At 36.8% G+C, this 12,505-nt stretch overlaps 1 protein-coding gene across 1 annotated transcript; it reads right to left on the bottom strand.

Annotated features, from left to right (window-relative positions):
- Positions 1 to 3,101: 3,101 nt before the first annotated feature.
- Positions 3,102 to 12,288, bottom strand: LOC145980785 (uncharacterized). Its single transcript, XM_083113867.1, has 3 exons — positions 12,088 to 12,288; positions 7,993 to 8,191; positions 3,102 to 3,392 (listed from the first exon to the last, which is right to left on the bottom strand). Exons 1-3 carry the CDS (start codon positions 12,247 to 12,249, stop codon positions 3,154 to 3,156), a joined length of 600 nt encoding a protein of 199 aa, XP_082969993.1. The 5' UTR covers positions 12,250 to 12,288; the 3' UTR covers positions 3,102 to 3,153.
- Between the last annotated feature and the right edge of the window lie 217 nt (positions 12,289 to 12,505).

Consider the following 12,505-nt stretch of genomic DNA (forward strand, 5'->3'; position numbering starts at 1 on the left):
TTGGTTCGTGGCTACGTAATCCTATTTGAAGATACACGCTGATTCTTTGGAAGGGGTTTTATAATATGTAGTCAATATCATAGTGTTTTTCTCGAAAGGAGACAAAATGTTGGAAACGTCTTGGCTGGCTGGCATCGGCTGACTGCTGATAATTATCATGAAATTAATAAAAGGTAACATTTTTGAAGTCAATAATGAATAGGTACGAAATTCAAGGATTGCTATCATTTGTACTAAATATACTTCCACAAGCAAGTGTGTTTTAGAGAAAATCTTTTAATGGATTCGATGATTGTAGTGAACTTCTATAGTAATATAAATTACGACATAAATGTAGTTCATTTTGATCATTTTATATCAATTTGGTGTGTTAACTCTGTGTGATAAAATAAATTAACATTGATTTATATCGTAAACACCCACTGACTTGAGGGCAAGAGTTTTGATGAAAGTTCAGCCAGGGAAAAAACTACAGTCCATATCACAGTTTTGCAAATTTTGCAATAATGAGTATAAAGCATGGGATTTTCTATGGTGTATCCGAACCTCCCTAAACACTGTAAGTATATTTAGTGTAATTCTAGGCTGAAAGTTTTGTCTAGGGAGAATACAGTCGTACAGTCAACGGCTAAAATATTGGTAAGCAAATTGTCCACAGCTATTTTCATTACTTTTTTTATTCTACGACCTGTGTTGTCTTAAGGAATGAAACTATGTTGGTTCGAAGCAGGCATTGTTCTCTGCTTATTGACATCTTTATTTCATTTCATTGCCATCACATTGTGTAATTCAGACCGAATTAAAATGGTGGTGGACAATTCGCGTACTGTTTTTTTCGCCGTTGGGTGTACAAAATGTTTGATATCTTGTCAATATAGGGACGAAGGAAGATGTTTTCTTCTAAAAAGGTTAAAGAAGGAATGTAGTCTGAAAAAATAATCAATTAAGGGATCAGAAAGGACAATGTTTTTAATATAGGAAGGAAAAGGTAATGTGGGCTGAAAAAGGGGAAAAATTGGGAAGTCAAAACCATGTAATCTTGTTGGTGGAAGATAATTAAGAACATTATTGTTATTTATTTAATGATCCATGTTGAAAATTAAAAAAGGAATTTCCTTTCAAATCCGATCTCTAGTGATGATCAAGACATCTGCTTCGCATAAACAGAATTCCATCCCTATATACAACACAAGAGTATACAAGGTTCGGCCGAACCCTAAATTCTTCGGTACCAATCTCACTTGTAATTATAATAAAATTAATAAAATACGTATGTTGTTATTGAAGTCAATAATGCAAAATTTTCAAAGACTTTACAGTAATATACGATGCAAATTGGACAAATACGTTTGCGGTCTCACAGCGTCCTGTAGTGTTCTGTCCCTGAGTGTATCCAGGAACGCTCAACATTGGAGCAAAGCGAGGTAGCAAGACTGCTGGAGACACTAGCTAATGAATGTTGCAAAGTATCATATTAGTGCGACGTCACATTGAGACCAAACAAACCCGTCATGTTGTGTAAGGCACCTAGCCGACATCCGGTCCGGAAACCGCAGCCAATAGGCGCCACTACTGTGGTAACATGATAATTTTTAACTCTTTGTACGTTGTATTAGACAACCGTGAAATTTTTTGTACACTGAGATTTGTAAACATTAACAGTAATACAATTGAGATAGTAAAGTTTCAATGTTTTATTCCGTTAAATTTAAAAAGGTGTACATAAAATAAAATACAGTTCATAAATTCCTAGATAATTTTTCAAATATGTATAACGTTTGGCAGACTCAATTAAAAATTAAAATTTAGTCTCAATTAGTCTAAATTAAAAGATGTGACTCAGCTGTTAGCATATGTAGATGATGTAAATACAATTAAGAATAATGCTAAAAAGAGATATTTTGCAAGTTAGCAAATTGAAAACTAAATACATATATGCTTACAGACCGAAATCAAGTGTTAGGTAATAATCAAAATCTAATTATTGATAACAACTCGTTTACAAATTCAAGTACTTAGGAGTTATACTAATAAATGAAAATGATAATAAAGAGGAAATAAAAAGCAGGCTTAATTCAGGAAATGCATGTTACTGTCCTCTTCATAAATTTTGTCTTCTCGTTTAATATCTAAGAAACTAAAAGTTAAAATATACATAACAATAATTTTGCCTGTAATATTATATGGATGCGAAACTTGGTCCCTTAGATTGAAAGAGGAACATAAATTGAGAGTATTTGAAAATAAGATCCTCAGGAAAATATTTGGTCCTAAATGGGATGAGAAAACAGGTGAGTGGAGACGGTTACCTAATTTAGAAGTACATAATTTGTATTCACGTCCAGATATTATTAGAATAATTAAATCAAGTAGGCTTAGGTGGACAGGCCATGTGGCAGGAATGGGAGAGGAAATAAGAGTTTACAGGATTTTTGTTGGGAAACCTGATGGTAAGAGACCTGTAGGAAGACCAAGACGAAGATGGAGGGATAATGTTGACATAGACCTAAAGGAAATCGGTAGGGATGGAAAATTCCTTGCAAGTATCCTCAGACAACGGCTCCCAGTTAAACATCGGCAAATTCGATAAAGTATTTTTAATATCTTATATTTCATTTAATGCTTTCTACATGTAATCCTTTGTACTATTTTGTCCTGACTTAGATGGTAGAGCAACCTTAGGCCGAGACTCGCTCAGCATAACATAAAAATGCTATTTTGTTCTATTTTAAAATACAATTAGTACATTATAATTATTCTTTCTGCTATGTTATTCAGCATTCATAAATTTCAAACGTTTTAAACATGCGTTTTATTGATAATGATCAACTACCGGATTGAATTAATGTAAAGTTAAACACCAGATCTAATTTTTGTACTGCTCACTTAACTTTAATGTAAATTGTATTAAGCCAACCATTTAGTTTTTGGACACTAAGATTTATAAAACATTAATAGTGATACAAGAGAGATAGTCGCGTTTCAATGTTTTATTCAGTCAAATTAAAGAAGGTGTACATAAAATAAAATATAGTTCAATATTTCTGTAAGTTGATTTGAAAACCATTCTAGATATTTTTTCAAATATGTATAAAGTTTGGCATAAATGATGGTTTTAGTGTTAACAGTGCTGATTTACGCACTTTTTAAGGATCATATTTGAGCTGCGCGTACTTCCTTGCAATCACCCTCAGAAAACGGCTCCCAGTTAAACATCTGCAAGTTCGATAAAGTATTTTTAATATCTTCTTTTTCATCCTCGTCCAATGTCACTCCAACATGGCGCATTACTTCGCCAGTGCTGCTATATAATGTCTCGTCTGGTTCTTCCCAGCAAACGACTGCTATGTAGTATCTACCAGGTTTTATCGCTACGAGCTTCCACACATACTCTGTTGAAAGAAAGAAATCATGCATAAATGACTAGCAAAATGAAAAATAACGTGCAGAAAGATCAAAAGGTGTTACCGCCACTTATGTTTTTTTACAGAGCGAAAGATATGCAGAGTTCAGCAACCAATCTTGGCTGTTTTTAATTACAAATTAAAACAAAACCCTTTCGTACAATGAAGTCAATTTAATACATGTTGTACTACATCTCAAAGCATTTAGAGGATGATCTTAATAAAGTAGTAAAGTGGTGTGACTTAAATGGTATGCAAATTAATTTAGCAAAATGCAAACTATTGAGATGTTCGAGAAAAACAATTGTATTGTTTCTCAATATGTTATGAAATCCTATAAGGTTTCTATTTGTTCTAGTCATAAGAATTTTGGTCATAATTATTGATTTTAGATTGCTAATTGATGAACATATAATTGAAGTTTGTAAAAAAGTTAAAAAGTTTTCAGGTTTCATATTTTGAATTGAACTTTCTTTAATAGAATGGAAACTCTTAGATTCCTATTTATAGTTTTGGCCCGTCCATTAGTGGAATATGGAAGTGAATTATGGAAAGTAGCAACAAAATAGTCACACCGAGAAAATCGAATCAATTCAGAAATTAATTCTTAGGTTACTTTGTATGAAAATGAAGAAAAGTTACATATCACTAAATTATATGGAGTGGTTGGAGATACTTAATTTACCAACCTTGAGTTCAAGAAGGAAATACAAAATTAATTTATTGATACAAAACATTTTGTCAAATAGGATTGGTAGTGAAATGAACACTTTATAAATTCAATAGCATATAACGTTCCAAAATAAAAACAAAAAAAAAATCATTGTTATCAGTAAAATTGAAGAAAGATGGTGAATTTATAAAAATATTAATCGATGATTTAACTATGCTTTCTCTTAAAATAGTATCTTTGCATAAGATGAGGTTTATTGTAAGAACCATTATGAGTTGATCCTTTTGTATTACTCTTTGTGACATAGTTATGTATATGTTTTTTAAACTGTTCTCAGTACTTTAAAATAAACAATTATTATTATTATTATTATTATTATTTAAGGAAAATAGAATGAGTGGTAGTTTCATGCAATTTCTTGACGAAGACAGTTCATTTATTGAAGCACACCTGTGGGGAGCAGCAACTGAATCTAACGGTTTTTAGATCAACACTGAACGTAAGTTGCTCGAGGTAACGATATTCACCGTAACCTGCATGTTCCCAGTCGGAATACCATTTTGCTGTTGGTAAGGAACTTCAAGGAAGCGGCATCAGCAATGAGAACACTTGGTGGAAATCTTAAGGTTCGTCCTCCCAGAACATCCAACGAGTTATGGTCTCTGTTTTGAGGAGTCATTCAAAAAGTGAGCTGACGTTGTCAAGAAACTGCATGAAACTGTCACTTATGCAATTTTCCTAAAATGCTTTGAGATGTTGTACAACATACAGAGTGTTCCGTTCAAATCTCCCTCATTTTAATTAATTACTGTGAACAAAGTACGATGAATTGTGAAATAACTGTAACACCTAATGAAAGGCCAGATCTTCAAGTTTTGTTTTCATGACTTGAAGTTGTCCGTTTGCTCACTACGCAGCGCGACGGTCGCATAAATAAAAATGGTGATTGTTCAACAACGCGCGCAGGCAGTGGTGTGGTATGCTGAGACAAAATCTGTGATTGCAACGCAACGAAATTTTAGACGAGTGTACGGAGGGGTTGCACCTGATGCTAAATCAATTAGGCTGTTGTTTAGTAAGTTTCTAACAACCGACAGTGTCCTAAAACAATCTGGTGGAGCTCGCCGTCGTGTGTCAGTCGAAAAGGTTGAAGAAATTCGAGCGGGGTTTCAGAGAAGCCCGAGTAAATCCATCCGCCAGACATCTAGGCAATTGAATGTGCCTCCAACAACAATGCATCGAATTATGCACAAGCGGTTTCGGTTGTATCCGTATAAAGTGCAGATTGTGCAACAATTGAAGCCAGATGATAAGCCGCGTCGCAAAGAATTTGGTATAGAAATGCTGCAGCGTATCGACATGAATACTCACTTCCTTGACAACGTCCTGTTTTCAGACGAAGAAACGTTTCACGTGTCGGGGATTGTCAACCGGCATAACGTACGGATCTGGGGATCTGAAAACCCTCATGTGTACAGAGAACATGTCCGCGATAGCCCAAAATTGAATGTTTGGTGTTATCTAATGAAGGACAGGATCATCGGTCCTTTTGTTTTCAATGAAGATACAGTAATAGGCCCTGTGTACTTGGACATGTTGGAGCAGTTTGTGTACCCCAGGTAGTTGCTCTACAACCGGACAGTATCTTCCAACAAGATGGGGCTCCCCCACACTGGAGTCTGGATGTTAGGAGGTCCCTCAATTCGACATTTTCTAATCGCTGGATTGGACGAGATGGGCCGATACGTTGGCCGCCACGTTCACCTGACCTCACTCCGCTGGACTTCTTCCTCTGGGGTTACGTCAAGGATCGTGTCTTTTCGACTCCAGTGAATAACTTCCCAGAGTTACGAACCCGGATACGTGATACGATTGGAACAGTAACAGAGGACATGCTGGAGAGAACATGGCAAGAAGTTGAATACAGAGTGGATATTGTTCGTGCTACCAATGGGGCACATGTGTACGTGTATTAGTGTGTGGAAAATAAAATTTATGAGTTTTTCTTCAATTCTCTGAAATGTCATTGCTCTATCATTCATACTTTCTTTTCTACGATTGATTGAAATTAGGGAGATATGAACGGAACACCCGGTATATTAAATTGACTTCGTTGCATGAAAAGTTTTATATTTTCAATTGTAATTATAAACCATATGGTTTAGTTAGCGGACCCTATACAAGGCTCCTTAAAGGTTCCTAGACTTTGATTTCTAGGGAAAACATGGAAAGTCCTACAAGCACCAAACTAGGTCAGTTTTTCAAAGTATCTCCCCTGAGCGTCCCTCTGTCATCGTTGTGGCAGTGCTCTGCTTCCTTTGGTGTAACCAACGCAATACATATTTTGTCCTTCTTCAATGTCCTCCCTCTTAAATACTCTTTAATGTGATAATAACTGAGGGCTACGTCAGGATTGTAAAGGCATGGGGCAAAACCTTGCAGTGTATTTCAGCTAGAGTTGTTGCTGTCAAATTGATCGTATGGGGCCGAACATTGTCATGGTGAAGGATATCATTTTCAGACATGTCCGATCTGGTAATGCGAATGCCATTACGTGCGCCATCTTTCATCGGATGCCCACTGCATTGTTTTAAGCCAATCTCTCGCTTAATAAATAAATCATGTACACGGAAAGAGAATAAAATGCAGAATTGATTACTAAATATACTAGCTACTCTTGTTAAACTCCTGAGCACTCGATACTTATGTTCAATTGTAAATTTAAAGAACCGTCTCAACTCAAATCCGCCAGTATACATGTATTCTGGAAACAATGCAAAGTGATAACATGGATGTCACAGATAATAGAGTACCACATATTTAAGCATGCCGTTATTACAGCCATGAAATATCCTGTGTGTGCCCGACAGCGACTTATTTACGATTCATTTCGGCGAACCTTTATCTGTGCAAATACAGTGTATTTGGTATGGTATACAAATGCAAGGTATGTATCCAAATTTCAGTTAATTCAATAACTGATGAATGAACTAATAAATTCTTTCGATTTATTTGAGTTTTAAGATATTTATGGTAGTTCTCGAGATATCGTATCAATCCCTAAGATTATATGTTTATTTTATAAAAAGCCTCTCTGAATGCTTCATGTTGACCAGGGCATTCACTTGTTTTTCTCAGTTGTCTCAGCCTCTGAGGCATGTAAACAATGTACAGTGTTGTGCTATGCAAACCTCCTGAGCTATTCAGGAAAAAGGTAGTTTCTTCTGCCTATGGAGTCGGCGGTTTGCATAGTGGCAATTAAAAACACGATTCGGCATGGAGGAAGAGCTCGATGGCCTAGGGATATAGAGGTGGGACAAGCTGAGAGGTGACTGACTTTGGATTGGAATTGAGAAGGGAGAAGAGGTTAGGAGAGCAGTGGAGCAGAAGTGAGACGACGCTCTGGTCAACCGATAGAGAAGCCAACAGAGGACTTAGTATATTTCTATTCATCGTAATTATCTTCATTCATCAGATAGACAGGTAACTATCCTAACACCCAGCCATGATTCAGGTTCAAAGGTTCAGAAAACCCAACGAGTGACCGTTGCCTTTTCTAGTTGTTAAGTTCCTAAATCTTATTTGTACCTTTCGTATTGCCAAGCGTTAACTCGTCATGCCAGTGACCAGTGCTCTCATCAGAGCATGAATGATGAATAACTTACATCACCCAGCAATTAATTGCAAAGTGAATGGTTCTGATCCCATCATTCTTTAGAATGATACGATATATACGCCAGTAATTTTTAGTTTCAGAAACATTGGAAAGTAACAAGAAAACAACACAATGAAAATATATCATCTCTCTCTCTCTCTCTCTCTCAGTCTCTCTCTCATCTACCTGGATGAACCGAAGATCATTTCACACACACCCAAAGATTTGTTTGTACATAACATTATTTTATATCTACTTACCTACATCATTATCTGTGTATGTTGTACATAATCCCGAACTTGTTATGTGACAGTAGTCTTCGAATCTTTCGCTTGTACCATCATCCAGAAATGTTATTTCAGTTGCATGTACTGTAGTCTGATTGTACTTACGAACGTTAATTCCATAGCAGGTAACGTCGACAAAGGGTTTGTACATTGATATCCAGGATCCTTTAAGCTGCCAAAGACAATTATTAAACAATACAACAGTAATGTATAAGGCTAGCATCTTTATGAAATAAAATCACCAAAATATGCAAAATAAAATATACACTTATGACGTAAAATTTTAAAAAAATATGCACTATAATTTTAAAAATATGCCCTTACAACTGAACTGTTTCAAACATCAATATTTAATATATACTGAGATATTTTTGAGTATTATTTTTAGTTCAGTTTATGAGCCCTGAGTTGTAATGTACAATGAATATATTCTGTAAATTTTCATTTTTTTTCTGAAGTCCAGTAGCTACCTGCTTGTGGCGAAACAATTGCACTAAGAAGTTTTGTGGTAAAGGGAAAAGTCAATTTTGTACACTGCATTGCAGTTACTCGGAGTTATATTGGGCCAATATCCATTTTCTTATTTCATTCCATTGTAGGAGAAGAGTTTTTCTCAATTATTCAGGAAATAAACTGGCGCGTTTCATTATAATAGAATGAACAACTTGAGTGAAAATGGGAAAATGAACGAATCAACTTCTAAAATGGCTCCATATTCGTTGAAAAAGCGAAAATATGCTGAATATGACCGAATATCTATCAAAATATGCTCTATCACGTAGAAATGACCAAATATGCCTAAATATACCCTTAAAAGCATCTTAATTTAATTAGTTTCTTCATAATATGAATTTTTATATATTTAGGAAGACATCATCCTTACGAGAAAGTTATGCTAAGTCATGAAAATCCTAGCCCTTGTGATGTATGTTTAATCCAAAATACAGACTAGATCCGTTTTATATGAATAACAAAAAATATAATATTAAAAGCATTAAAACAGAATTGTTAAGTCCTCAATTAATTGTTTAAAATACTACGGCCTAGCAAACAAGATGAGGGAAAAAATCAGAGGAGGAAGAGGAGGGGATAATATATGAGGTTCAGTGCAAGAAATGTGAGACTGTGTACACAGGGGAAACAAAAGACAGGTTGAAGCATAATAAGTATGATGTAAGATTAAAGTGGGAGAAGTATGCTATATTCAAGCACACAAAAGAAACGGAAGTCTAGGAGGATAGTGAGGAAGTGGAAAGAGGTCAAGGAAATAGAGAAAAAGGAGAAGAAGAAATAATGAACTGGAATGGGAAGCTGAAAATTAACAAAGAATGGAAAGGAATGCTAGAAAGAGTGGAAAGGATGAGAGAAAGGAAATAGGAAAGAAGAAGGAAAAAACGAAGAAACAAAAGAGGAGGGAAGGAGTCCAGGAGATAAGGAACTTGTCCAGAAGTGGAGGAATTAATAAGGCACAGACTCTCACCAGGTGGGCCTCCCCGATGGCGCAGTGGTAGCGTCGTCGCCTTGTAATCAAGGGGTCCCAGGTTCGATACCTGGTGGAAGCACAAGTGGTTTGGATCCCACTTTAAACTGTTGCTCCAGACCCGATTAGCCTTACTGTGCATTCCACACTCAGGAATTCCTGACAGGAAATGTCCTAATATAAGGACTGGTGCCTTCGTGCTCTTTTGTGTATGTACCCTGTTCTTGGAGTGTATATATAAGATGATGGTTGTGTTGTATCTCACATCAATTTACTGGCAATATTCGTCTGAAGAAGACTCTGTTAGAGGGTGGAAACCTTACGTTTTTATGTATATTTTTTATACTATAAAAGTTTGCCTTCGTTAGCATTTTAATTGATTTTTGATTGATTGATTTGGTGTTTTAAGTCCACTTTATGCACAGTATGGCTAATCGGGACAGGACCTACAGTTTAAAGTGGAATCCGAACCACTATGTGCATCCACCATCAGCATTTTAACGTTTTATTAATATGGAAACAAGGCTTAACACTGTTACTCAATTAATTCATGAAAGTTTGGTTATAGAGAGATGGAACCTTGGGGCCAATCACGGAACAAGAAAACAATGGTAGTGCATGAACCTAACGTCGACATCTGAATTTTTCGGGCATCAACTAGGGTGGTAAAAGCTGACTATGTTGGCTATAGTATGTCTGGTTACCGGACAAGAATCTATGATAGGAGTCTCAATGGAGCATCTTTCTATGACAAATCATGAAATCAAGATTAGCTCCAGGTCCTATGCCTTGAATTGGTAACCCCGGAAACTGCTTCTTGTAGGCCAACGAGACTCTGGCGTCTGCATTCATATCCCAGTGACGTATTCTGAAAATTTGACCTCGCATTCCGCAACAATTCTTATTTATTGTGTGTATTTATTATACGCCCCATCTGTAATAATTAGATATTCTTGGAAAGAAAACACCAACGCAGATATATGCTAGTAAAACAAAATTTCTATATTTTTCATAAAATATCCCTGTTACCTAAAATTGGACCTGGATTTCCCTACACCAAGTGAAATTTCCCTACATGTAGCAGCTCTGCCTCTGCCAATCGCGGCGCCGAAATCAGGAAGGAACAATCAGTGTTTTCCCGCCAACGCTGTTTGGAACGGTGTAACTAAGCAGGCGGCGTTCTTTTTCTTAATAGCCACACGCCCACATTGTCTTCGGCTCCCTTGCCCTTCCTCATCCAACTGGGGAGGAAAACAGGTCGTCAGAAGGGTGGGATACAGAACGATCAGTCGCGTAGATGAACTGATTTACAAGCTTGTTATAATTATTTGCATAATAGATAACATCAAATTACCCATAAAGAAAAGCTACTAGCTTTAAAACAAAAATATAACAGCAACGTGGTTAACTGGGGGGTTAAGCCCTTTACAACCTCAGCTAGTAATAGGTAATGAGCGCAAACAGCATACTTACTTCTTGTTAAGTAATGATTATGAATGAACTTGTTTTAGAAATTGTATTTACATATCATAACCTGTGCCTCTACAGTCCGTAAGGGCCTTGGCATATCTCCCGACTGCCAGTCTTCCTCCCAAATATTACCTAGAGGTGTGGAGATCTTCAACCAGTAATGGGGTGACGTGGGGGTCAGCACGTCGAACCCTCAACCTTTATAGCAGATTTCTCAGACCGGGTTACGCTACTCAGTCGTAGCTCCCCAGTTTCCTGACGATGGTGGGTTGCCGCTGGTCCTATACACAGACAGAGAACCCAGAGACTGAACCCATGCCGTCCAGCAGTCGGAGCCAAAGCACAGCGCGTTAAACCGCACGGCCACGCAGGAAGACCCAGACAAATAGTACCTACCGTTGATTCATGCGTAGATCTGGCAACATGGCACTCGGTTGCCATCTCAAACGGTGCTGCCATCTGTTATCGAAACGTTACTGCAAAATTGCCTTTAGTTTCCCCTTAAAGGGCTGCCCTTAATTTCGTTTTAGTTAAACATCATTGTGTGACGGATAAAAGTAGCATATGTGTGATATACCCATAACATCAAAATCAATCAATCATTGTAATTATATTTACGGATGGTGATTCTGAAAATTTTGTGCACAGATACAGGTACGGTTTGCACTGTTCTTTCTGCGAACTTTTGTCCCATTGTGAGATGTAAACTTTTACCTTTATTGTTATCAACAGGTGCAGTCTTTTATGGAAAATAATTTGAAACTCTAATGCAGTACGACACACATCACAAGTGCCTTACTCAAAACATGAAGTCAGTGATTTACTGAAGTTCATTTCTTGTTATGAAACACAGTTTGAGAAGAATCAAAATATTACGTTAGGAATAATATAGGATGAGCGAAACCTCAACGTTCTTTGTTCAAATTCCTTTAACAATATCTGATTACATTCCACCATAACATCTATCAGACTGACTAATTGTTGCCAGCCTAACATTCAATGGAACACGGATATCTGCGCTGCGAAATTTTACCTGCCGCGCAATCTTACCCCACACCATTCTATCTATTCACAAATTTATTCTGATTCCCTTGTAAATCATTCCAACTGCTGCTTACCTTTTGAAAGTCAACATCTCCTTCCTGATCAACATCCGGACATTCTACATCTTCATCTTCTGGGTTTTTGTCGATTTGTCGCTCGTTGCGTTGCAAGCAATTCCCATCCTTCATCAGGAAGAAGGCAACAATGAAAACAAAGCAGAAGTTTAAAAACGCCATTGTTGAACTTCCAATCAAATCCTCAGTATGGCCAAAGTAATAACTGCTTCCTTTTATAAGGTCTGATATGTCTGTTGCTGATTTAAATATCATTCTGTCCGTGATGATAACCCCTAAATTCATACATGATTTTAATTAACGGATGTGTGTTGCATTCGATAAATGTGCAAAGTATTTGCAGTCAAGCAGTCAAGGCTATCCTTAGCAGTTTTTGTATGAAGGTCGTTGCCTGAAAATGGAGCTGTACCTTTGGCCA

The sequence above is a fragment of the Lepisma saccharinum genome, chromosome 28 (assembly GCF_977018435.1).
Source record: "Lepisma saccharinum chromosome 28, izLepSacc3.1, whole genome shotgun sequence".
Taxonomy (NCBI): Eukaryota; Metazoa; Arthropoda; class Insecta; order Zygentoma; family Lepismatidae; genus Lepisma; species Lepisma saccharinum.

Bases quoted from the DNA above. Each gene is read 5' to 3' on its own strand.
- LOC145980785 (XM_083113867.1), bottom strand. From the start codon at position 12,249: ATGGCGTTTTTAAACTTCTGCTTTGTTTTCATTGTTGCCTTCTTCCTG. The intron at 8,192-12,087 runs GTAAGCAGCAGT...TGTCTTTGGCAG, and splicing joins GAGATGTTGACTTTCAAAAG to CTTAAAGGATCCTGGATATC. The intron at 3,393-7,992 runs GTAAGTAGATAT...TTCTTTCAACAG, and splicing joins ATACACAGATAATGATGTAG to AGTATGTGTGGAAGCTCGTA.